Source organism: Lissotriton helveticus, chromosome 12, assembly GCF_964261635.1.
Source record: "Lissotriton helveticus chromosome 12, aLisHel1.1, whole genome shotgun sequence".
NCBI lineage: Eukaryota > Metazoa > Chordata > Amphibia > Caudata > Salamandridae > Lissotriton > Lissotriton helveticus.
In genome coordinates, this window is record NC_136073.1 from 247,460,830 (window position 1) to 247,488,805 (window position 27,976).

At 45.6% G+C, this 27,976-nt stretch overlaps 1 protein-coding gene across 1 annotated transcript in view; it reads right to left on the bottom strand.

Annotated features, from left to right (window-relative positions):
* FANCA (FA complementation group A) overlaps window positions 1–27,976 on the bottom strand; it is a 674,778-nt gene that overhangs the window by 499,066 nt on the left and 147,736 nt on the right. The window contains exons 10-13 of the mRNA XM_078671408.1: window positions 23,620–23,686; window positions 7,550–7,662; window positions 3,908–3,984; window positions 1,799–1,940 (exon numbers count right to left, since the gene is read on the bottom strand). Of these exons, the coding sequence (XP_078527534.1) occupies window positions 1,799–1,940; window positions 3,908–3,984; window positions 7,550–7,662; window positions 23,620–23,686 (399 nt within the window). The remainder of the gene's footprint in view (window positions 1–1,798; window positions 1,941–3,907; window positions 3,985–7,549; window positions 7,663–23,619; window positions 23,687–27,976) is intronic.

Sequence of the window (27,976 nt, forward strand, 5' to 3'; positions counted from 1 at the left end):
ACATAGTCAGCGTTGTCACCAAAGAGACTAGGACCGTCAAACGGCATATCCATGAGTGACACCTGGCCGTCACTCAAGAAGCTTGTGGTTTTATCCATGCATGACACCGGAGTACCACAGTAGTGCCGAAAGCTCTGCCTAAACAGGCAGGGATCCAGGTATGACCAAATTACATATTTGGCCCAGTCCTAGCCATCCTGAATGGTTTGCTCCAAGTGGGTGTGGAATTTTTGCAGGTCTGCTTGTAAGATTTTTGCAACCATGTCCGGGACAACCTACCCAGCAAACAGCTGGCACTATTCACCAAAGGGTGAGACTGGCTGAAGAGAACACTAGTTTCCAAATGCCTCAATTCTCTATAACTCTCTATCTGGGGTGGTCGAAGGGAATTAGTTTTTTTCCAGGCTGTCTTGAGTAGGGTGTTGTGTCAAAAAGGCTGGATCACTCAGCGCAGGTCTGTGGCATCATACTACCTCTCTGTTTACAGGTGGCCAGGAACAAGATTTCGCCCGGGTGCCGATGAGGATGTCAGTCAGGACTTCGTTGAATGGCTGCAAGAGCTCAGAAGAGGTCAAGCCAAGCTGTGACACTTCAGTGACGACAGAGGTCTCTCACCTCAACAGACAGCAACTGTAAAGTGCACATCTTCCTGTGCCCTTTTCAGAATGCAGCTGCCCATCTGGTTCTGAATTTCCCCAAACATCTCTCAGTGAGGGAGGGTATGCCCTCCCTTCACTGCTTCCTGTTAGAAAGCGTGCGACAATCAAGGCGCTCTGCATGGTAAATCAGGCTCTACACCAGTAAGGGTCTGTGCCTCAGAGCAGCTTTTCATTGGTACACCCCCATAAGACATCTTAGGTCATCTTCCCTTAGGAAGGTGACAATTCCAAAATTTCGGAAAGCTAGATGGGGCGGCCGCTTCTTTTCTGTAGCAGCTGCCAAAGTGTGGATCACCCTAACCACTCTGATTGCCGCCTTTTAGAAGCAATTGAAAATGTGGCTCTTTTCTCTTCTTTAGTATCATGTTCTCTTTTCTTTTAAATTTAGTGGATGTTTCTTTTTGTTGCTTTCTAGCACTTTGACACATTGGTATAATGCGCTTTATGAGTTTCTTCCCATTCATTTCCATTACAAATAAGTCTGTCTCTTCGTTGAAGAACCAGGGGCAGATCCCAGCCTCGTGTCCAGGCCTCTGACCTCTTATAGGGCCAAATAGAAATTGCCATCATCAGATTGTGGGAGAAATTCAGCCCCATCAGTTTCATCGTCACCAAAGGCTTTAGTCTATCAGGGCTTTGGTCAATCGCAACCTCAAGCAAGGTCATGTCTTAAAACAGAATCAATGCGACCAGACATAGTTCATTCTGATTCAGACAAAAAAGCACCTCTGCCTAGGAGCTGCTGTCCAGTGCCACGGAGTAAGAACGCGTCTGCTCTCAACTTCAAGTGGAAACAGAGCTTACGCTACTTCCGGCAATGTTCAGCAATTTCCAGCTTGGTTTCACAATCCTGAATCACTTTGGGTGCTTAAAGGCACAATCATCACACGACTTGGAGTTGTGGCAAGAACCAAAACACTAGAGACATAGCTCATGGGGATATGAGACAGACATTTGATTGAGACAGTCTCAATAAAGCTTAAACGTGGTAGTTTTCGGAGGTGACATGTCCCTTTTACACTAGAGAATTGCTTTTGTTTTTTAAACTTGTCAACTGACAAGAAAAAGTTAGGAGCTAGTCAGCTCAGTGCAGAATAAGTACATTTAATCTTTGGCTCTGAATCATAAAAAGCACATACCTTTAACCAGAGACTGAGCTTCAGACTGGCAGATCACGAGTGTGGACACGCAGGTCAGCACATTTTGCCAGTTCACCTCATGTGTCTCCAGAACTTGCTGTAGGTGAACAATCAGCGTCTCTGCACTGAACATAACGAACAACTGTGGATGAAGGAGTATAAGAAATACCATCACCAACGGAGGTATAAACTGTCAATTTCACAATTGAAAAGAAGGCCCTAGTTCCCTTTAGCACCGCATTGTTATTTTTTCTGAGGATCACCAAAACTGCAGAAGGCTTTACCTAACTGGGTGTACATTAGGACTTAATTGCATTTCAGTGCAAAGGAAAGGTCTTGCTACCCCTCACAGTGCACACTATAGATCACCATCCCCCGTACGGTGCACACTTTCACATACCACACACTTCCTATCTTCATGGCCCTCAAAGGGTCTGAATTATGTCAGATTCGATTCTTAGAGGGAATGCAGTGGACTGATTCTTTCCCAGCAGTAAGTAGTTCGGACCTTACTGCCTCCTTATATTGTCTATCCATAGCATCATTGCAATCCCTTATTATTTATCATCCAGGGCCCTGTTATATGAAAGTATATATCCTTATAGGGTGTGCTGCAGGTCTCCTCACTACCTGCCTCTCCTCCTTCCCAGACCATCATGTCCTAAAGATTGGGTGACTATTCTGCTGTATACAACAAAGGCAGTCAATGGAGAAAAAAGAAATGCAACGGTGTATACAAACTCAAAAAGTGACCTGCAGGGTAAATTATAGTTGCCAGCTCATCATAATTTTCTATGCATGCCTAAATCTCACATATCCCTCCCTCTATCACAACACAAAGCACTGTGTCCCAATAGAAGACAGATTTTGGAAAAAGGGGGTGGTGATGGACAGAGTTTCTGAATGATGCAGAATACTCTTACCAAGTCAAGAGATCATGGTTTTAATCCATCACCTGTTTTTTAGCTCATTGCACCATCCCAGCTCAGAACCTGGCTATATGCAAATTAGTCTGTTCCTGTCCCAGTGCATGATGGGAACAGGGCAAACCAAACTAGGCTGGGTATGCTCAGACGTGAGTCCCAGGCTCTCCACACCACTGGAGTCAAGCTATCCAGGCTGATGAAGGCTGATAGCCAGAAACCGGTCCTTGGATGCTTGATTCCGGTCTGGGAAAGACATGGCTTGGTAGTTCGGACTGGACTGTTCCCATGAGGCACAGGGTCAGAGCTGATTTGCATATAGCCAGTGTCTAACACAGGGTGGTGTGGAGTGCAAAAAAACGATGGATTTAGGCCCAGATCCTTGTACTGGGGTGAATGTATGACATTGTTCTACATTCTGTCCATCAACTGTGTTTTTTCCAATAGAAGACAGAGCACCTCACTGGTAGCACACACATGTTACCAGTACACTTCCCACATAGGCTTACAACCTGTCTAACAATGCAAGCACTCTCCTCTGAGGTAGCGTGCTACCTGTTTGATTATGCACTTCAGCGCCCCACAATAGTAGGGCTAGATTCCAATCCAAAATCAGTCCTTGTTAAAAATGTTCAAAACAGCTCCACGCCTTTTCTCCCTCTCTCTCTTCCCCACAGTATCTGCTACAATAATATCAGGTGAGCTGAAGAGTCTTTTTGAAAGTCCAGTGGGAGCTCTGTACTGTCAAAAATCGAGCTACTGGCTTTAGGTCCACAGAGAAATGACTAATAGATTAAATGGCCAGTTCGCCCTTGCCCACTGGGGTGCGGAGCGTTACCCAAATCTAACTCAGCTCCGACTATTTCTATGTCAGGTTTAACTTTCCACCCATTGTATGAACGAAGGAGGCCAATTAAAGTTGACAGTACATATTCATTTGACTCTCAGTGTGTGTCCTGTGAATCTGAATCTCCCACGTCTTACAGCTTGCACTGTGCATCTCACTCACATAATTTATTTGCTTAGGGTCCTCTGAGTGTTTTATTCATCTCGATATAAGTCTGTGTCTGGCTGTATCTCACTACATACAAAAGTTTTCGTTCAGACCATGCATTGAATCCCATACATTAATATAACTGCAAAAAACACAACAAGTTAAATGGCACGGTGTATTGTCTGGACTCACCTTACGATAAAGGCCTGTGAGAAGCGGGGAAGCCTTGGCGAAGCTCCATTCGCTCTGCATGCGGACAGCATCAGAAACTGTAGAATGTGAAGTAAACCGAATGTACCATTAATGAGCAAAACCAAATATTAAAGTTAGATTCTGATCAACTATCTTTTGTATGCCAAGGTTGTATGCCAAAGTGGTAGATGCCAGGGGTTAGATTGTAAGGTTGTGCTTGTGATGATCGCTCACTGGAATGGTTTGATGATTCCACGCAAAGATGCTTGGAGGACCCAGTTAAGGCGAAAAGATGACATCTGGTATGGGGCTTCATTCTATTGAATAAACCTCTTAAAGTTACTCACCGGCTCCTGAGTCTTCATTGAACCCAACAATATCATACTAATTTGCTTTAGATCCCCGTCAGATAATACCCGACCTTAATGAGGACAAAAAGACCTATCAGACCCAACTGACATACTATTAAAAAACCATATAATAAATATAAAATGGGAGATGTGGAAGTTTAGCCACTGCCCTAGTCTAGACACAAAAGAAAAGGGAGTCTTAGCAAGGAGTCAGACAGGAGGTACAGCTGCTTTGAGGAGTAAAGGTGGACTAAACAGTTCAACTGGCAAAAGAAAACTACCACCAGAAGCAGGCAGGGTGTTAAAGGTGATACAGCAAAAAGCATAGCACAATCACGGCATTAGAAGAGAAACAGATCTGTGTTTTACAATTTTTCATCTTGTGATCTTACTACAGAGCGATATTTTACTAGAGATATTATGCAAGATTTCAGTGCTCAGAGGCACAGGGTCAGACTGATTTGCATATAGCCATGTCTGAACTCGGGTGGCAGAGTGGGCTAAAGAACGGTGATGGATTAAACCCAGATCTTTTGACTGGGTGTGAGTGTTTGATTGATTCAGATGCTCCGTCCATCACCACCCCCTTTTGTACCACTTTTGGCCACCATAAGTGTGGCAGGGTATGCTCAGACATGAGTCCCTTGCTCACTTTGCCACTGGATTCAAGCAAGCCGGGCTGAAGACGGCTGGAATGCCAGAAACCGGTCCTCGGAAGCTTGTTTCCGGTCCAGGGAAGGCATGGCTTGGCAGTTCGGGCTGGACTGTTCCCATGAGGCACAGGGTCAGACTGATTTGCATATAGCCATGTCTGAACTCGGGTGGCAGAATGGGCTAAAGAACGGTGATGGATTAAACCCAGATCTTTTGACTGGATGTGAGTGTTTGATTGATTCAGATGCTCCGTCCATCACCACCCCCTTTTGTACCGCTTTTGGCCACCATAAGTGTGGCAGGGTATGCTCAGACGTGAGTCCCTTGCTCACTTTGCCACTGGATTCAAGCAAGCCGGGCTGAAGACGGCTGGAATGCCAGAAACCGGTCCTCGGAAGCTTGTTTCCGGTCCAGGGAAGGCATGGCTTGGCAGTTCGGGCTGGACTGTTCCCATGAGGCACAGGGTCAGACTGATTTGCATATAGCCATGTCTGAACTCGGGTGGCAGAGTGGGCTAAAGAACTGTGATGGATTAAACCCAGATCTTTTGACTGGGTGTGAGTGTTTGATTGATTCAGATGCTCCGTCCATCACCACCCCCTTTTATAAGGCAGGGTGCACTATATCTCCTGTAAGGACATATCTGCACGAGCTGATATGCCCTGCAATATCCATGTTGATTCTTGGATATTGTAAGTGAACAGGGAAGGCATAGAGAGTACATGGGATGGACACTCGTGTTTACGAGTTCTCCAACTCCATAATGTCTTCACTGTATTATGGGATGTTTGGTACCTGCACTGATTCCGGTGTCAGATCTATTAATAATTGCTGCTAGCAGACCCTTTTGGAAGGGTCCTCTGAAACCTATTGACTTCTAGTGTGTTCCTGATTGATCTCCACCCGCCTGCCAGTACTAGACATGTTTCTGGACCCGTGGGGTGAGAGCCTCCACTCTCAGGAGCCAAAACCAAGGCTTGCACTGGGCGGAGGTGCTTCACACCTCCTTCAAGCAGGAGCAGCTTGTCAGGGCAGGAAGCTTCAAAGGCAATGCCGCCTGTGAATGCCAGCGCACGCCTCTCCTTCTATCAGAAGAGGCAACCCCCCGGTATTGACCCCACTTTCGGTAGGAAGACAGGCAGGAAAATTAGTTCGATGAGGAGGAGAGTCTTCAGCCAACATACACCACCCCTAAGGGGGACGCCACAGCTCACTTTCCACCATCTTGAAGATGGGGGAAAATAACCTACTGGGTCTAGGGTCATGCCCACCCCCGTGATGTGAGCATGTAGAGGGTGTAGTCACTCTAAAGGTAGGTAGCCCATTGGCAACTACCTGGCACTCCCTTTAACACCCCTAAATTGAGTATTTAGGTGGCACCCCTGAACCTTTTATTTCAGATTCAGCATACACAAGAATACCAATGCCAAAAAAGAGCGGCTGACCCCAAGAACAGAGAGCCTGGACTGAATTTTGGCACAAAACCCTGCCTGCAGCCAAAAGACTCAACAATCGCGAAACACTGTTTCATCCTGCTGCTGAAAAATTGCTACAAACCCCAAGGGCCCTCCACTACTTCGCCAAATTGAGAAGAGGCGCTACTCCCCTGCATCGCAGGCACCAAAACCGCAGAGTCCGAACTCTCGACTTGCAGCTTTCTGGCCCCGCCAACACTGCACCTGCCCAGGGGAAGGTACAGTAGCTCTGAAGGATAAACACAACCTACTCACCAAGTTTGGGGGCACCAGAATCTTTTGGAGCCGAGTAGCACCAGCCCCAGGGTACCGGAAGCCCTGCAACCCACGTCCGACTGCAAGAGTCCAAGCCAGACTCCAACTGCATGAAGACCAAGCACTCGTCAACGGACGTCAGCAGCATGAGACCATTCGCTGAGGTGTTTGCCTCTGACTGCGAGATGCGCTTTGAGCACCAGAGCTTGGATCACCTGTTTGCTCTGCACCCGGCCCCTACCATCTGGAGAATCTCTGAAACCCTTGTGCTCCCATGGTCACCAGGCCCTTGCGAAATCTCTGCACTCGTTTGAGTGCCCTGAGACTTGCCCACTAGTCCTCCTGTGCAGCCTGTTTTTAGTTGGCCCCCATTTTTCATAGCGCACCAGCTACTCACTCTCCCAGCTGAATCCATGACGCTCCCGAGAAACTGCTGGTCAAACTCTGGACCCTTGCTCTCTAACATTCGAATTTCCAAAGATGAACCCCTAAACCCTTATGCATGTTTTACTCCATAAGATAAGGTCGTACTTAACTGCGCACAACTGTATATTGCTTGTACTTACCTTGCTTATTGCTGAAACATATTACTTGCTTACCTGCAAGTGAAGTTCTTGGTTCAAAATATATATATAAAAAGATGTGCTATTTTTCTATAAAATCAGTCGACTTCATTCTTGAGTGTGTGTTCCATTTATTGCCTTTGTGAGTACAACAAATGCTTAGCACTACATCTGATAAGCCTAACTGCTCACCCACACTACCACATAATAGAGTGTTAGTATTATCTACTTTTGCCTCTGTAAACCAATACTGCCCCAACACTGAGCACCACCATCAGTGAAATGAGGGGGTTCAAACAGTCACGTTACCACGAGTTCCCCAAAAACATTCATGGAAATGCTCACCTTTTAACAAGGGTCTGTATGTGAGTACTTGTGTCAGCGAGTGAACGAAGAACTGTTCACTGCATTCCAGAGGTACAGAGCTCCTGTATTTCGTCACCTCAAAAGCACGTAGCCTGTAGATCGACAAGACAAATAATTAGTTAATAAGGATTGAACGGTGACAAAGAACAGGAGGGGGTGTGAGCACGAGCACTATAGAACGGATGGGTGCAGAGAGCATCTAAGAATACTGGAGTAAGAGATAGCATTCCCCATGCTAGCAGAAATACAGCTCAACAAGTGAATGACCCTAGTGAAATGTCATGCAACTTAGAGGTCAGAGGTTTGAATCCCACAGGAGCCCAGCTTAGATTTTTAAACTTCAGAGTAGTAAGTACACTGGTTAACAAGAAACAATATAAAATTCCTCAGAGTCTCTGTTAAAACACTGTATTAAAGCCATAATACGTGTAGTAATGTAAATATTGTACAATTCCGCTCAATCCACCTATTTTAAGAAATTCAAAAAAATTCACTGGTGGTAATTCTGCATGAAGAAAACAGCAAACAAAATGTGTCAGTTAAGACTCCTAAAAAAGGATTGGATAATCACGCCAATTCAATGAAAAATTAGCATCAGTGAACAAGCTATAATCCTTGCCGTTATTCAAGTTGCAATACAAAGAGTTCAAATCATTTACGTGTAAAGAGCCCCTGATTTCAACACATCTAGTACCGTACATGTTAATAGGTGTTACAAAGGAAGATACATGATTTGAACCATGAAAAATACCATGTGCGATTGCTTTAAAACGAGTAAATACCAGTAGTGCAGGAGGTGTGGAACACCTCCAAGATTGCGATAAAACTTTAACAATAAATGTACGTAGGTGTTACTGCTATTTATCACGAGTGATTTTCTTTCTTCCTTTGAAATCTGTTTACTAGTTATGTCTCTTATTGAATACATGAATGTAATATTTGTATAGTGCAAACCTAAACAAAAGGCAGTGGAGAGTGGTACAGTGCCTAAGGCAAACAAGGAGTCAGTGAACAAATAGAGTAGCTGGGGTCTGAGAGTGAAGGTGGAATGCAACTTTGTCATTAAGTACTATTTTCTTAAAGAGGTGCATTTCCAGCTGTTTCCCAAATTGAAGCATGGAAGCCATACAGCCTCTATCACTCTGGCTCATCCACACACACATGTACTGCAAAGTAATCCATTGAGATGCCCAGCTCGCTGGCTCTGGGTGCTAGAATTCCAGGTTCGCTGTGAGCAGAGGAACTTTAAGATGAATGGTCTGGTAGGCTCACATTCACACGACGCAGGTAAAAAAACAACTCTTGGTCACTGTAAACCTGCGAGTGCTGCCACCCCGTGCAACACCTGCGAAACCCAGAACCGGGACAGTGGTCCTCCAGTCAGTATTTGAGCACACTTTGTGTTGCCCTCCATGTTTAGGACTCGCCAAAAACATATTTTAGTTCACGGCAGGCCTAGGCCTTATCTGATACACTAGATAATGTACAAAGTGATGAAAATCTGTTTTAGTAGAGATGTGCTCTAGCCGTGAAATTGCCTACTCTGGAGGCAGATGACAAAAGTTACCTGTACCTCCCATATTGCCCAAATACTATCCCCTAGATTCATCATTGTCCCGTTTTGCGAGTCCTTAATAGCGATTATTAAGGAATCGCTATTAAGGACTTGCAAAACGGGATTCATGTAGAAATCGCAATTTTAATTGCGATTTCTACAGCTTCCTTATTTGCGATTAGCAAATTGCTAATCACAAATAAGGAATGACTCCCCATTCATTACTAAGGGCCCAAAGGCCCATAGGAATGAATGGGGAGTCATTCCTTATTTGCGATTAACAATTTGCTAATCGCAAATAAGGATGCGATTTCAAGGGTGCCAGGGGTGTCCAAAGGACACCCTGTAGCACCCCTGAAATGTAAATGTAGCCTGATGTTGCGCACACACATGTCCAAAGGACATGTGTGTGTGTAACATACCACTTAGAAAAATGCACTAAAGTGCATTTTTCTAAGTTTTCGCTATTTACCACGAAGTCAGACTTCGTGGTAAATAGCGGCCAGAAATAGCGAATTCGCAAATAAGAAATGGTTAATGAATTGCATTTAAGGAATCTCAAATAGAGATTCCTTAAATGCAATTCCGCGCAAATATGCGATTTCGCAATTAGCGATTTTTGCATTTGGGATGATGAATCCCAAATGCAAAAATTGCGCTTGCAAAGGGCCAGATTCTCAGAATCTGGCCCTTTGCGAGACGGATTTCCTTTCATGAATCTAGCTGTATGTTCCTAGTGACATCGAATAGACAACAAGGGCGAAGCTCGAGTTGTCTATGATGTCAATCCGAACCCCAAGGTGAATAACAGCCCCGTAATTCTATTTTTACCCATCTAGACTTTTAGGTTATGTATTGCCCGAAAAACATCTGCCCTTGTTTTTAACAGCTACATAGGGGCAGAGGAGTTATGGGGGAGCCATACAAAACAAGGCCTTGCCTCTGTGTCCCAAATTAAAAACAAGCATCTGCAATGCAATAGGTTTCGCATTTATGCAAGTTTGAGCTATTGACATTGTAAATGACCAAGCCTTTTATGTTTTAAAAACCAAAATATAAATAAAAGGCATTGTCATTAACAATAACAATAGCTCAAACTTGCGTAAATACGAGACCATTTGCATTGCAAATGCTTGTTTTCCGGGCTGCAGTGACAGCAGGCACATCGATGTGCGTGTGCTCCAACTGCTCACTTCTCACTAGTGGAGAAGTGACAGCATGACCTCATGCCAGCTGAGCGTTGTAGGGGAAGGGAAATCCTTTAACCTCTTGGCCACGGCGGTAATTCCGCTGCGACGCTGGGGGGTAAGGGGGATAGCGCGGCGCCGCCATGCTCGTGACGGAACCACGCCGTCATGAGCCACGGGCGGGCTGTGCTTATGACGGAGTGGTTCCGTCACGACTCCGCCCTCTCACTAATTCGCCTGCACAGACGGGGAATCAGTTCCGGTTTTCCCTTCTCTTTTTGAAACAAAGGAGCAGCAACATTATTGTGGTGTCACCAGGGCTTTAGTGGAAGCTTTTTCAATATTATATACTAGCCATAGTTTCTGCTTATTATCTTATGCAACTAACAATAATTGACAAAGCCAATAGGCCTGACTTGTTGTAGGTATGATGTTACTTGTTGTCTCATATATCTGGATGCAATGACAGAAACAGCAAAATACAAGTCGGGGGCACTCTTTTTACCTTATGTGTTTTTAAGCCACGCCCTTAATTGCATTGGCCACGCCCCTTTGAGCGACCCCCCACAAGTTTTTTCATCCCACTTAAAGCCCTGGTTATATGTAGTGTTTTGATACGTAAGCAGCAGCGCTGTGGCACCAGGTGACATCTCTCAGCCTCATGGGAATGGGAAGCTAATCCTTTAAACTTCACTATTTACACGAGCGTCCGACTTGTGCCCTGGATTTTCATGATTATATTGCCAGCTGCACAGAGAACCGTTTTCACCGTTTACTGTTGTCCGATGCTGTTGCAAAGTCGTGAAGAAAATCAAACTTATTTTATTTTTATTTTATTTTACTACTCGCTGAGTTAATTTATAACTCCAGGTCGTCATTAGATATGTGCCTTTTTGAGTGCATTTCTTCCATGCAAACATTCATAGTGTGATTAAAAGAAATTGCATAATAACTGCCCTGTTGCCTTTCGTATGAACGCAGCGCTATGAACCTTATAGGTCCCCTCAAGCACAATCGTAGGCACAGCAGTTATTACCCAGAATTGGTACTCATTTAACCGACCTCGGAAGGATGAAAGGCTGAGTAAACCTAGACTGGGGCTCGAACCGTCATCAAGGATAGTAGCGGCACTCTCTGTCCTCTCCCTATGCGCGTGAGCCAACCCAACAGTCATAAGGGCGACCCTGATTTGACGACTCTTCATCTAGCGTCGTCAGCGAATGGTAGTCTGTCCTCAGTTTCCTTCCTCACCTTGATGTTCTATGGTGACTCCTACGCGTTATATTGAAAATCAATACTGCTTACGAACTGTTCTGACAGACATTCATCAAACACAACACGAACTTTCCGTACAAATGCAAAAAAAATAATGCTGTGGATGTGACCGGCGCAGTAACAATCATTCCATGAGAACCTTTATTGGGGGCGAACTTGCAACCCGTTTTAACAATGAGAGTGAGGTTCTTCACTTTGCCAATCTTTTTATATCCTATTACTTGTAAATAACAGCAACAAATGTTTTAATAATAGCGCTATTTTCTCAATAACCACTCGCATCCCTATTTCATTGGGTGGTCATTAATCAGAGGCCCGAAACGCTCCGTAGTCTGTTCTCTCTTTCTCTTGCCTTGGACGAACACTTCCTTTATCGAGCTTTTATTTCGGACAGCAGATCACTGAATTCCTCAACCAGATGCATTAATCCACTGAACCACCAGATTCGATTACAAATAGCCTAAAGTGGAAGCTATTATTGCCTGGGCCGCTGTGAACTAGAGAAAGAAGTCCGTAAATGGAGAATTTTTCTAAGCATAGGAAGAAAGAAAAACATTTGGCAGAGATCCTATTAATCTTATGCGAGTGTGTCAAAGACCCTAGACCCCACGGCCACTTGATCAAGTAGTAGAAGGTACGCTAAAAATAAAACCGAGTCGCAGCTGCATTGGTTTGACCCATGTTTACTCCCCCGCTGAAGATATAGCATTTGGCAAGCTAATCTGTACCGGTTGACGCTTACTATCCATTTTCTAAATGATACGAGTTTCATCTCCCTACGCCAGAAGAATCTGTAAAATCGTAAAGGAAGTCAAAGAGACGGCGTATAAATTAATCAAGGTTGGGATCGAAAAGGAGCGATAAATGATGCCACATAATAGGGCTCTGGAAGGATTACTAGGGCATTGATTTAGTGACCACGTTCAGATTGAATTTATGAAAAGATTTCACTGTGTCAACAAATGCGACTGAAAGCAAACGATTGATAACATTTCACTTTTTTGTTATATTCATCGCAGCGCTGATTTGTTAAAAATCACATACATGGCTAATTTCTTCGAATCTCACTCGGATTTTCAGGTTTAAAAAAGTACCAGAAGCTTTCATATATGTAGCCAAATTCTTAATGTTCAAGCATGATGCCCCTACAAATCACTCGTTGACACATCAGAAGAGACTTTTGAACCCAATTCACTTAAAAACAGATAATATGTAAAAAAAATATGTAAAAAAAAGAGTAACTGCTCGATGACATAATACTCGACTGCACTCTCCGCAACTCCAGTCTATGCCCGTCTATGCCCCTCTACTCTACAACCCTCAACAGCACTCTACTCCACTCTGCGACACTCTACTTCTACACCGCTGTGACTTTCCACTCTACAACCCTCAACAAAACTCTACTCCACTCTGCAACAATCTACTCTATGACACTCTACCCCATTCTAATAACACTCTACAACTCTCTACTCTACGCCACCCCACTCTACACCAATCTATGACCCTCCACAACACTCTACGGCACTCTACGACTCTGAACTCTACTCCACTCCATTCTATTCTATGCCGCTCCACTCTTCATCAGTGTACCCTACTGCACTCTACTCCATTCTATGACACTTCTTCCACTCTATCACACTTAACACCACTCAATGCAACGCCACTCTGTGCCCCTCCACTCCAATACACTCTATGCCACCACACTCTAAGCCCCCCCACTCTACATCATTACACTCTACACCACTCTGTTGCACTCTACTGTACTCTACTGTATTCCACTAGACTCCACTCAATGCAATGCCACTCTGTGCCCCTCCACTCCAATACACTCTATGCCACCACACTCTACATCATTACACTCTACACCACTCTGTTGCACTCTACTGTACTCTACTGTATTCCACTAGACTCCACTCAATGCAATGCCACTCTGTGCCCCTCCACTCCAATACACTCTATGCCACCACCCTCTAAGCCCCTCCACTCTACATCATTACACTCTACACCACTCTGTTGCACTCTACTGTACTCTACTGTATTCCACTAGACTCCACTCAATGCAATGCCACTCTGTGCCCCTCCACTCCAATACACTCTATGCCCCTCCACTCTACATCATTACACTCTACACCACTCTGTTGCACTCTACTGTACTCTACTGTATTCCACTAGACTCCACTCAATGCAATGCCACTCTGTGCCCCTCCACTCCAATACACTCTATGCCACCACACTCTAAGCCCCTCCACTCTACATCATTACACTCTACACCACTCTGTTGCACTCTACTGTACTCTACTGTATTCCACTAGACTCCACTCAATGCAATGCCACTCTGTGCCCCTCCACTCCAATACACTCTATGCCACTACACTCTAAGCCCCTCCACTCTACATCATTACACTCTATACCACTCCACTCTATTGCACTCTACTGTACTCCACTAGACTCCACTCAAATCCACCCCACTCCACGACACACTTGACACTCCACCGTACGCCACTCCACTTTACGCCACTGCACTCCACGTCTCTATCCTCTATGTAACAAAGATTTAGCCATGGTGAAGAGCAGCAATGCTGGTGTATAACATGGCTAAAACACATTAACAAAGTCCATAGCTCTTGCACAGGTGAGACCCATTGGCTTTGCTAACGCTTGTTTACGCACAGTTTTTTCATGAGAGGAAGTGTGGACCAGAACTGGAAACCTTTCCTCTTCCGTGGGTTGGTCTATGCTAGTTATGGAGCAGTGCAGTGTGTATGCTGTTTCCGGTTTCAGCTGAATACTGCTGAGACCGAGTTACTATGTGTCTTGGTGTTATTGGTGCATATTTTTATGACAGCTTCCGTGATGTGATCTGACATCTGTTTCTCTTCCAGCTTTCCCAGCCGTCTGTCTCCTCTATTTACTTTGTTCATCACAATATTAACATGCTGACCAAGTCCAGTTTCCAAGGCCTGGATCGCCTTTCTGTTTTCTTTTTCTTCGCCAAATGAAATTGAAAGCATTGACCCCTGGACATTCACCAGCTTTAGGAGTGTGCGCTTGCTCGACCTGAGCGACAACCAGCTGAAAATCTGTATTTTGCATTCTGGGAGAAGCAGTTGCATTTTGTTGTTGCCTGGGCACTACCTAACCTTAAGCTAATGTCCTTCTGCGGATTTGGTTATACTGTTTTGAGATGGCCACTTACTGGTTTAAGGCTGCAGAAGTGCTCTGCATATGATCACATTTCTCATTATTATCAACAAAGGAGAATGGGACGATTAATGTTTTTATAAAACTGCTGTGCATAGTACCTTGTTTTCTTATCGCGTACAAGTGATACAAAGTCATGAATGCATTTCAATGGATCAGTCTTTGCTGAAGAGAGGTTTCCATGAAAAACAAGCATTTGCAATGCAATAGGTCTCGCATTTACACGAGTTTGAGCTATTGACATTGTAAATAACAATACCTTTTAGTTTTAAAAACATAAATGAAAGGCATTGTCGTTTACAATGCAAATAGATTAAACTTGTGTAACAGCGAGACCTATTGCATTGCAAATGCTGGTTTACATTACTGTTAACAACTCTCCTGATGCACTAAGGTGATCACTGCTTGTAAACTTGGACATAGTGGTCACTATTGTAATCTTGTCTAAAGTGGTCACTGTTACAACAGTAGTATAAGTAGCTGGTGATGATTTATGTTCACCATAGGAAGTTCTTATTACAAAAACGGTAGGAGACGTCTGGTACAGTCATTTGCAGTGACCTTGTAAATGTTAAGTATTTTGTACCTTAGGCCCAAGACCTGCAAGACCTGATTGGGGCAGAACCCAGATGGATAGGGGCTAAAATGGGGGTTTGCTTTGTGAGCCACACAATGGTAGGAGCCATTTTAGATTGAACAGCGACGGAGCGGTGGGGTATAAGCACGCTTTCTTCAATTAGTTTGGACTTGCAGGGGTTGGCATTTGATGTACCTCAAGCTTTGGGGGAAGTATAAGGGAGTGTACGGCAATAGAAACAAGAACAACGCCGAAGATCAAATTCTTTTATAAGGTCAAAGACTTCCATGGGTTTGCACTATTGTTTTAACATATAGCATATTGTATATTTCTCTTTAAAATACATGGTCACATCATCAACCTCTTCGATCCTTAGTGTCTTGATGTTTCATATGAAAGAAAAAGTATGTTTGTAGAAATGAACAAGCATTAGAAATGCAATAGGGCTCGCATTAGAAAAGTTTGAGCTATTGGTCTTATAAATGAATTTTTTTTATGTGTTATTTTTTAAAATAGCTAAATTAATAACTGTCATTTACAATGCCAATAGTTATAACTTTCGCAAATGTGACACCTATAGCATTTGTAATGCAGCATGTTTTGTATTTACGTGACGTAGATGTATTGATATTACAAATAACAATGGCTTTTAATTTTTTTAAATAATTAATACTTAAATAATTTATTTAATTTGTAATGGCAATAGCTTAAAATTTTGTAAATAACTTTTGTGAAGATTATGTTCAGTGTTTTTTATTGTGACGAAAATCGTCATTTATTGTGACGAAATTGAAAGAACATATTTGAACCAGTGATGCTGTGGTTGCGCTAAGTGATGCTGTGGTTGCGCTGAGTGATGCTGTGGTTGCGCTGAGTGGTGTGTGCATCGGTTGAGCTTAGTGGGTGCATTAGTGGAGCTGTGTGGTGGGTGCATTGGTGGAGCTAAGTTGGAGCATCGGTGGAGCTGTGTGGTGGGTGCCTCGGCGGAGCTGTGGGGTGGGTGCATCGGTGGAGCTGTGTGGTGGGTGCTTCGGTGGAGCTGTGTGGTGGGTGCATCTGTGGAGCTGTGTGGTGGGTGCATCTGTGGAGCTGTGTGGTGGGTGAATCGGTGGAGCTGTGTGGTGGGTGCCTTGGTGGAGCTGTGTGGTGGGTGCCTCGGTGGAGCTGTGTGGTGGGTGCATCGGTGGAGCTGTGTGGTGGGTGCATTGGTGGAGCTGTGTGGTGGCTGCATCTGTGGAGCTGTGTGGTGGGTGCCTCGCTGGAGCTGTGTGGTGGGTGCATTGGTGGAGCTGTGTCAGTGGAGCTGCGTGGTGGGTGCATCGGTGGAGCTGTGTGGTGGCTGCATCGGTGGAGCTGTGTGGTGGCTGCATCGGTGGAGCTGTGTGGTGGGTGCATCGGTGGAGCTGTGTGGTGGGTGCCTCGCTGGAGCTGTGTGGTGGGTGCCTCGGTGGAGCTGTGTTGGTGGGTGCATCGGTGGAGCTGTGTGGTGGGTGCATCGGTGGAGCTGTGTCGGTGGAGCTGTGTGGTGGGTGTATCGGTGGAGCTGGGTGGTGGATGCATCGGTGGAGCTGTGTCGGTGGAGCTGTGTGGTGGGTGCATCGGTGGAGCTGTGTGGTGGGTGCATCGGTGGAGCTCTGTGGTGGGTGCATCGGTGGAGCTGTGTGGTGGGTGCATCGGTGGAGCTGTGTGGTGGGTGCATCGGTGGAGCTGTGTGGTGGGTGCATCGGTGGAGCTGTGTGGTGGGTGCATCGGTGGAGCTGTGTGGTGGGTGCATCGGTGGAGCTGTGTAGGTGGAGCTGTGTGGTGGGTGCATCGATGGAGCTGTGTGGTGGGTGCCTCGGTGGAGCTGTGTGGTGGGTGCATCGGTGGAGCTGTGTGGTGGGTGCATCGGTGGAGCTGTATGGTGGGTGCCTCGGTGGAGCTGTGTGGTGGTGCATCGGTGGAGCTGTGTGGTGGGTGCATCGGTGGAGCTGTATGGTGGGTGCCTCGGTGGAGCTGTGTGGTGGGTGCATCGGTGGAGCTGTGTGGTGGGTCCATCGGTGGAGCTGTGTGGTGGCTGCATCAGTGGAGCTGTGTGGTGGGTGCATCCGTGGAGCTGTGTGGTGGGTGCATCTGTGGAGCTGTGTGGTGGGTGCATCTGTGGAGCTGTGTGGTGGGTGCCTCGGTGGGGCTGTGTGGTGGGTGCATCGGTGGAGCTGGGTGATGGGTGCATCGTGGAGCTGTATGGTGGGTGCCTCGGTGGAGCTGTGTGGTGGGTGCCTCGTGGAGCTGTGTGGTGGGTGCATCGGTGGAGCTGTGAGGTGGGTGCCTCGGTGGAGCTGTATGGTGGGTGCCTCGGTGTAGCTGTGTGGTGGGTGCATCGGTGGAGCTGTGTGGTGGGTGCATCGGTGGAGCTGTGTGGTGGGTGCATCAGTGGAGCTGTGTCGGTGGAGCTGTGTGGTGGCTGCATCGGTGGAGCTGTGTGGTGGCTGCATCGGTGGAGCTGTGTGGTGGGTGCATCGGTGGAGCTAAGTTGGAGCATCAGTGGAGCTGGGTGGTGGGTGCTCTGGTGGAGCTGTGTGGTGGGTACATCTGTGGAGCTGTGTGGTGGGTGCATCTGTGGAGCTGTGTGGTGGGTGCATCTGTGGAGCTGTGTGGTGGGTGCATCTGTGGAGCTGCGTGGTGGGTGCATCGGTGGAGCTATGTCGGTGGAGCTGTGTGGTGGGTGCTTTGGTGGAGCTGTGTGATGGGTGCATCTGTGAAGCTGTGTGGTGGGTGCATCGGTGGAGCTGTGTCGGTGGAGCTGTGTGGTGGGTGCTTTGGTGGAGCTGTGTGATGGGTGCATCTGTGGAGCTGTGTGGTGGGTGCATCGGTGGAGCTGTGTCGGTGGAGCTGTGTGGTGGCTGCATCGGTGGAGCTGCGTGGTGGGTGCATCGGTGGAGCTGGGTGGTGGGTGCATCGGTGGAGCTGGGTGGTGGGTGCATCGGTGGAGCTGGGTGGTAGGTGAATCGGTGGAGCTGTGTCGGTGGAGCTGTGTGGTGGGTGCATCGGTGGAGCTGTGTGGTGGGTGCATCTGTGGAGCTGTGTGGTGGGTGCCTCGGTGGAGCTGTGTGATGGGTGCATCGGTCGAGCTGTGTGGTGGGTGCATCGGTCGAACTGTATGGAGTTCTGCGGTGCAGTGCACATAAATAAAAGGCATTATTTACAATACCAATGGGTCAAAGTTTCGGATATGCGAGACCTACTCCATAGCAAATGCTTTTTTTTTTTTAACCCAAGCGGGCCAGTTTGTCTGCGGGTGATTGGGATGCAAAAAATATTTAAAGAGGTGTGTGTGTTGAGCCATGACTGTGTAGGCTTGCAGGGTAAAGAGTCACATCTGTGTGAGACACTGAGCCAATCCAACAAACCCTGCCCCGGAGACACAGACAAACAAGAACAGGCAATGCCAATCATTTTAACTGGTGAGAAGTTAAGCAACGTGATTAATAAACAAAAGAGGCAGTGTGTGGGTAGCTGCGAAGGGTATGCATTTCCAACACACATTTTTAATCTGCTGTTGCCGGTGCTGCATCTGTTTTGTGGGGAGGAAGCAAACTTTACAACTTCCACCCAGAGTTAGAAAGTTTTCTCCTTCCGCTGACAATGCCGCACTTGTGTTGCACGTTGAAACAACTTTCCTCTGCAATTGTAAAGTGCAGGATGATTTTTCAACAGAAAAGGAAGGTAGGATGCACAGTTTAAGGGGGACAAGCAGGGTGCAAGTTCTACCCGCCGCTTCCAACTGTTGTGTAATGCCACCCCAACATCCACGCGAGTCAGGGAGAGCAGGATTGTGCAGTGGGTGGAAGAGAAGGGAGACTCCGAAGGGGACATGATCCTGGCAGTGTCTGCCATGGTCACCTCTGCAGTCACCATTGTGCTGTCTTTGCAGCACCTTATACTGGGCAGGCCCGTGGAGGTAAGGAGAGGCTGTCCCCCTTACCATTTCACAAAGCAGCCCTGCTATACAATCGGGCAATCTTAATGCACAGATCATGTGGTTATGCGTACACCTCTATGACCCAAAGCTCCAGCCTTGCTGTGCGGTAGGCATCTGAAATCGCTACACAAACATGCCGACCATCTTTAAGTGTAGAAACTTTCTTTTAATTTAAAGTCTAACAGGGGCATAAACTATGAAAAAGGAATATTTGAGCAAAACTGTAGAACATTTGGAAACAATACATATATTAAGAAATCCACGAGAGAAATGTATGCAATATTTTTCACATACTATGAAAATGCAATAGTATTTTTCGCGTGTGTGCACCAATTTTTGTTAAATTGCGAAAACAACGTGATTATTTGACCCTTCTATTTGAAGAGCTGTGTATTTAAATTTCGTCATACCAAAGTGTTGGTTTTAAGTACAAATAAGCCTCCTGACCAGAATAACTTTACCATTCCTTCTTCGTGTGTTGCATCATTGTTTGAAAACCGTGTGGGATGTTACATGGCAGTATGCAATGGCAACATACAAATGAAAGCAACACAGAGGTAAATATCAGCCAGGAGAAAATCACTAAGTTGCGGAAGACAGGCGAGCTACCATGATTTAATGTTAGCCGTGAATAATTAGGGGATGAGGAATGCGCTGGGAGGAGAAATGCAGAGCGCACGCTGAGAAGCTTGTGGGAGGGAGGCTGGGCTGCCTTTGATGTGGTAATGCCAGGCAGGCAGGCAGGCAGGCGGCTGGTGGCATTGTGCACGCGCTTTTTAGGGCTTGCGCTTGCGCAATGACCTAAAAAGCGCACATGCACGGCATGGAATCGCCAGTGGTTAAACTCTGGATAAGCCACTATAGAGCTTCGCCAGCTATGCGCATGCGCATCAGCAGGCGAGCCGAAAGCAACACAGAGGTAAATATCAGCCAGGAGAAAATCACTAAGTTGCGGAAGACAGGCGAGCTACCATGATTTAATGTCAGCCGTGAATAATTAGGGGATGAGGAATGTTCTGGGAGGAGAAATGCAGAGTACACGCTGAGAAGCTTGTGGGAGGGAGGCTGGGCTGCCTTTGATGTGGTAATGCGAGGCAGGCAGGCGGCTGGTGGCATTGTGCACGCGCTTTTTAGGGCTTGCGCAATGACCTAAAAAGCACACATGCATGGCATGGAATCGCCAGTGGTTAAACTCTGGATAAGCCACTATAGAGCTTCGCCAGCTATGCGCATGCGCATCAGCAGGCGAGCCCTAAAAATGGAAGTAGAATCTGTACAGTGAAACTAAACACACCAAAAAGCAGTAATTTGTTGAAAAGAAGATATTCAAATTAGTTTTATGTTAGTTGAGACTTAAATAAATTATGGGGCTCGCAAAGTATAGATAAATTCAGAAATATTCTTTTTATCCTGTAATGATCTTTAATGTACAAAAAAGTCCCATAAATATCTGTTTTCTACTGATCACTGTACACTAAAAAAAGAAAGACAAGAAGATTGAAAATCCAGTTCCCCCTTTCCTTACTAAAACTGTAGCTGTAATGGTGCCCTGTGACCTGCATTTAGGCTTGGATGCGGACTCTAGTTTAGAGAAATTATGTTGCCGCAACTCAACTGTAATAAGTTACTAGTCATACAGCTGTGTCATTCATCATTTACAGTTGAATAGAAATTAGAGCTGGTTAGTTATACTGGCATTGCAGGCTCCTATGTAACACAGTTGAGATAATTGTGATATACCTACTGTCCCTTGCCTCAAGTTTCACATCCTTCCATTGAACTACACACTCGATTAAGCTACCTGGAGATTCAAGGAAACCAGCAATCTGTTGCTGACTGAGTGTGGGTGTTATGATTACTGGGGAACAACTATGGCTACAAGGATCCCTGGGAGAAGACTAACATATAGTGATCTAGATAAATAGACACAGAAGGCAGATGGAAACCTCAGGCAGATTTCATCTGCTTATTTCCTGATTTCTATTGCACAATACACTCCTCTTAGCTCTGGACCTGTCTTTGCTCCTATGTAATCCTTAAATTCCACCGTTGAATAAACTACTAATCTTGCCACACTATGGCCCTGATTACAAGTTGTGCACCTTGGAATGTGTGGAATTCCAATCGGCACAATTAGAACTAATTTGGTGTTTCTGCCCCTGGATTTACTGGGTGCAGGGACACTGGACTCGGTTTTACCAGCCAGTATAATATCCCAGAGGGAAAATGCTTCAGTGACCCCCCTCCCGAGCCTCGGTCAAAGCACGGGAGGGCATGTGAAACATGGCGAAATCTTTCCCTTCTATTCTCCCCCCTCCATAACTCCCTTCCTCCAGCTCCTGACCCGCATCAGACCCCTGCAGACATTTATCACCAGCTAAAAGGACGTGGCAACTGTCTGAATTAAAACCTCCAGAATAGGGAAGCCGGTATACACTGCATCCAGTGATTGCTGATTCACATAGTTATTCCCCATTCAAGAGAATTAACTGGGAATTCAAGGAAACTAACATCGAGACTCCGGACAGTTTAAAAAATTCAGTCTGTCCGGAATCGCTGCATACAATTCTTCACGGGTGGAAATAAGGCCGCAAGTTTTACAAAACAACCACCAGCCTCAAACTCAGTGTGCTAATGATTTACCCTATAAAAGTCGCATTTGTTGCAATTGTCAAGCCTTATATCTTAAGGTGTCAGTTAATGGGTTTTTAAGCTTCTCAGATGTGGAGGCGTTATGGTTTTATCTTTGCAAGTATGTGAAGGGAATTATAAACGGATCATTGTATATTTGATTCCAAAGAACGGAGGGGATGGGTGAGGGTGAGGGGGAGGGGGAGGGGAGGGGGGAGGGGGAGGGAGGAGGGGGGGGAGGGGAGGGAGGAGGGGGGAGGGGGAGGGAGGAGGGGGGAGGAGAGGGAGGGGACGGGGGAGGGGGGATGGGTGTCTCTGTACGCTTGTGTGTGTGCGCTCGTGTGTGTGTGTGTGTGCGCGCGCGGCTGCGGGGGGGTGTCCCTATGTGTGCGTGTATGTGTGCACGTGTGTGTCTCTGTGTGTGCGCTCGTGTGTGTCTGCTTACATGGAGCTAAAAGGGAGACAGGAGATGGTGAACGCGCGCGCGACCTGATCTGATTCCTGAGGCTGCGCGTGCCCATCTCTTGTCTCCCTTATCTCCTTGTAAGTAGAACCGACGACAATAGGCCTCGCAGAGACATCGCTTCGCGATCATCGCAGGTGCGAGACCTAACAATACATGGCATCCTGCGAGCACCGCACCACTGTCGGTGCCTTCCCTTCTCTTTCCTCCAGAAGCTGTGCTCTCTGCTTTTCAACACCACTCTGACAGGCTCCCAGAGACCCCTACCGGACCAGCCTGAAACTCCTTTATCAGGCGCAACAGTGCTATGTAACTGCAGCGAATGACTGGATCGACAATCCATTCATTCTCTTTGAAGGTGCTCTATGAGCGCTATGCTTAACAATTCTTTTTTTGCTAAACAGATTTGATTGATTCTTGCACAGAGAGAAATATTAATAATACGACACACAAGTAGCTTGCTGGAGAAAGGTATACAACGTTCACTCGAGGCATTGGCATCCCGGTGATACAGCACAATAATATAAAGCAACAACATCAGCACTCCAGTGTTTAGTTGGGACCATAGGCCAAATGGCCGGGCCATTTCCCCCAAATTCGATCATGGTTATGGGGATAGCCCCTGGCCTCTTAAACTGGGTTTTCCTGTTGTGCACACCAGTCCACCCCCAGGTGCCAATGCGAAAGAGGAGTGAACTTCCAGCGAGTGACAATGTTGCATTTGGTGACCAAAATGACCATCCCTAAGAAGGACCGATCAGCCCTCGTGACCCAGAGCCGTCAAGGACATCCAGCCGAAGCATTAAAGGGGAGAGGGGGACTTCCCACCCCAGCACCTCAGTCACCCCTCCCACCACCGTGACCGCAGTTCAGGACTTTTGAATCCTGGGGCATAGCCAGACCATGCAATAGAAATTGATGCTGTTACCACAGCTGGGGCAAGTTGGCTCATATAGAAGTTAAGCACATTCTTATTATTTCTTTAATTGAAACCATGATCTGTCTGTATTACGCAATGTCACAAGTTTACATATGATTTTAGTATTTCATTCATGCACTGGAGCAAGGATTGTTGGAGATTATTGTGCTTTGATTCTGGTGTAACTCCATTCATGAAGGGCTGCGTGTGATGATCTGAGATCAATTCTGCTGGAGAGTGTTATTTCCTATTAAGATCAAGGAGGGGAGTGTGTTCTTACCAGTGCTCCGCCGTCTGAAGCCTCTCTCTCGCAGCCTGTTTTCCTTCAGTGATGGCATCAAGGACCCCTGAGGCAAAGAAAAAAAGAGAAGCTTGGACTCATACAGTGAGCATGCCTCAACAGGCAACATACAACTGAGGAACAGCAAAGACACCATGCAAGTGTTCTATGAAGCATACAAATAAGCAAAATTAAAATAGAGTGATGCAATTCAATTGTGTGTTCACCGCCTCTTTAATGTAAAGGCACACATCATCCCAATGCTCCTCTGGCTGGAAAGGTGCGATATAGCTGCACCTGTGTTTTGGTCCAAACTGTTCCCTAGTTGCTTAGCACTGCCCCACTGGTTGGCTGGTTCTGGATTGGTCCTGCATGGTGTATATACTCAGGTTCCTTTATAAGCACCCAGAGTAGAAGTAAACGGACCACACACTTAAGAGCTGTGACCCAAGATAAGAGCACCTCTCGCCTCACTTGTGCATAAGACCAAAACACTTACCACACTAGCTTACAATACACTGATGGAGCAAGGATTCGCACGTTACGCGACTTGCTTGTACTCATGAACCTCGAATAACTATAATGGATTAATTCAACATGTTTGTCTTACTAATTTCCCCGTTATTCTGACATTTTGGGTGTCCCAGAGACGCTTGCATATGTGTTTATTAACCTTAACAAACGCTTGTCATTAAAATGGCCGCTGCTTGGCGGGGTTTTCTTTGGCGCATGCGTTGGTCACACTCACGTGACTTGACGTACTCGCAGTTCTGGTGGGAAATGTTTGCTCATACGCAATACAGGTAAAATGGCCGCTTTGTTTTCTCATATGCTCTGTGCTTGCAAAGCTGCTTTCGCAAAGTTGTTTGTTCCGCATTTACCCTAATGCTATAGTTATTATAAAGTAAGGGGTATAGAGTAGCTATTCATGGTATACAGTGTGTTCATTTTTTCCTGTATTTCTAAATTGTTTTCGCTTACTTTTCATGTATCGCATTCTTTGGGGCCCGAGGAACACTCGTGATTCCATATTGAACAGCCTTTCTGCGCATGACAGTCTTCTGCCGGTGGCATTGAAACCGTGCCAACCTGAAGTCCCAGCCAAGATGTGCCTGGGAAGATGCACCTTCGCCTAGCAGAAGAAGCTGAACTGTTCTCAATGTATCATAATTCATAGATGCGCTATTGTAATGTAGAGATTTAGGTCATGGGAACCCCAAATTCAATAGGCGGTCCCAGATCATGCAAATTAAGTCTTGTAGAAATGAAATGTGGTTGGTGTGTTGACCTATCCTACTTGTGGACCAATCGAAATTGGGGATTCTTACACTTGCAACATTTGGGGGGGGGTACACTGACCCGAAAACAGTATAACTAGCCTAGGTTTAGCTAGAGAAATCGTCCGACTTGTCCGAATAGCTGACCTGTCACTGACCCAACGCACTCAATAGGTGACTGATACAGAGGGCTGTGGAGCACTCTGTCCGAAATTTCTAGAGACTCAAGGGGTTTTGTTGAGAGACCTTAAGTGCTGGCCGAGCACTTTGCTGGGGAATTCGATAACCCAATCGGGGTTCTGACTGATAGCTGCAGAGAGGGTGGAGCGCAGGCGCTGCTTCCGAACTGCGGGTGCTGGTCTTACCTTGATGGTCCTGTCCTGATCCTAACCTGGTTTTCCTGTCCTGTCCTGGGGTGTCCATTCTGCACTTACTGGCCTACTGGCGACTGTCCGTCCGTGGGGTTTCTCCCGTCCTTAACTGACCCGTGGCCAGGGTTGGTCTTCACACCATACTAGGTAAATATAGTGCTGGAAAGTCTACTCTGCATTTTCTATTTTTCCTTTCTTTTGCTTTAATAAAGTCATACTCATGCATATTTGAATTTCCATGCTTTCCGCAAACCATTAAATGAAAAGGTCATACATTATCATTATTTTTCTAGCATGTTCCTATTTTCCCTTCCTTTAAGTTTAATCCTCTATACCGTTCATGAAATATAGGTGTGTTTTATCGTTACCTTCCTCCCTTTTGTTGACTAAAGTGATGGTACTGGAATTCTAGCGTGTTCCACTTTTGCCTTCCCATAGTTATATGGTATCCCAGAGTTCTCGAAATATAAACTAAAGTTCTTTTCTATACCCACATCTCGGGGGTATTATTTCAACTGTGACATGCTAGTATGTTCCATAATCTTCCCCGTCTTTAGTTATTCCATTAAATCTAAACTCTGAAATTACTGATTAGCATGTTCCCTGTTCCTACCTTCCTTTAGACTCATAAATGGTTGGCTTGATTTATTTCCTAATGGATATGTGCTCTTTGTAATTTTGGTTATTGATAGTTTAATTGCTGTAAACCTAATGCTTTCAGAACTTGATGAACCTAAGATAAAGGTTTTTAAACTTTCTTGAGTCTGTGGTCATTATAGGAGTGCAAAGAAAATTACAATAGTTGGTATTTTGTATCTGCCTTTCTTTTACAGCTAGCTCCCTGATCCATTGTGGTCATAGGTACCCGTAACAGTGGATTGGTAAGTCGGGTACGGTAGGAATAAATAGGAAGGAACAAGGGATACTGGTAGTAGAGTGTAAGGTCACCTGATTAATAAATATTGGTAAACTGAAGTTTATGGGCCCGATATGTATATGGTAAAATTGTTGGTCGGGTGATCTGCGCGCTCTATCAGTATTTTTCTGGTAGCAGAGCTATGGTTAGGGACTAGTTAAAGTTAGGTAGGACTAGTTAAGATAGGTAGGTAGGTTATATGCTGCTAAAAAATGTATTTGCTGCTAAAAGATTGATCAATCGTACTGTTTTGAACTTGCTTTGAAATTGCTATGAAATGTTTTAAATTGTTTTTCTTGCTGCTATATTGATATATGTTCTAACAAAACTCGTTAGTAATTGTTATATGTTGTCTGGAATCCCCGGGGCAAAATAGCGAGTGGTGAGGAGAATCCACTTTGCACGGAGGTCAGTGGCTCGAGGAAAATTAGTGCATAGTTAGGCAGAACTGGAAGCGCTAATTAGGGTTTCTGTATGAAAAATTGAATAAATGATAGCAACGAGTTGGCTAATGAAACTTCAATTGTGATATAACCTAGTAAGGGTCACACGAGAAAGGAGTAGTAGGTTCGTCGGAGCTTGGGTGATAGCAAAAGGGTTCGCTAGTGAAACTTTAGACTTAGTATATATCCCGGACAGAGTGGATGAGTCAAAGAAGTAGCAGGTTCTCTAATGCTTGAGTGAAGGGTAGGCAGAAGAGATCTATCCGTAGTGTATGAAAAGTAGACAAAAGAGGTTTACTTGCAGTAAAACAAATCTTTCCTTTCTAGACACTCGAGTACAGTGGCGAATGTTTTACGTCGTAAATTAAATAAAGCACTTGCACTTTAAGAAAGAAATCAAGTTTCCGTTACCTTGTGAAGGAGGGAGTCAGTTGCGGAGCTGCTCTGACGTCACGCTGTGCCGCGCTGGTATTGGTAGAGACAGCGGGTGTGTAGCGGAGCTGGTATTGAAAAGGAGGGGTGAGCGCAGAAGCATGAGAACCTGTCTCGCGAAAAAGGCCGCGCACCCATTGGTCAGAAAATTTTGCAACCACCGTGTTGATTGCTTGTTGAGGAATAAAAGACGCATTTGGATTAGAAGTGATTTTGTAAACAAAGTCGCTTGCTGAAAGTATATGTGGCATTCATATACTCCGGAGACTAGACCTGATCCAAGATATCTAGGGTTTGGAAAGGATCAGTGGAAAGGTCGTAACTGCAACATTATGTACGGAAGCAAGAGGAAAATGACTCTTGTAAACAAAGTAAAGAATTATTTAAAAAAAGACAAACCTATTAAAACTCGAGAAGGAGTTGTCATTCTGCCACCTAATACTCCCGCAACTTTTATGATGTTTGATAAAGGGTACCGCTCGTGTGTATGGTTGGAAAATTGGGTGGAATACACGAAGAATGACGGAATTTTGGCCTTTCCGTTAGATGGTACATTTAATAGCAGGATTCTATTCAATTTGAGAACCCGAATGAATGACTTGCATCCCAGTACCAGATTGACACAGTACGAAGCCTTAGAGGAATGGGAGATAGAGGCTTTTAAGAGAGACAAACCCCGAATGGATAAAGGTTTAACCAAATGGTATCCTAAAGTGAAACAAGAAACCCGAGAGAAAAGAATGAAACAATGGAGGCAGAATATGATAGTAGGAGGACTGTACCCTATGATGGCACTAGAAGAACCAGTGGGAGGAAAAAAGACAGAAAAGACCAAACATTGGGTGACCAGTGGGGATTCAGATGACGATTATTTGGAGGACTTGTTAATGAAGAATCCACGTCCTTATAATGAAGGAC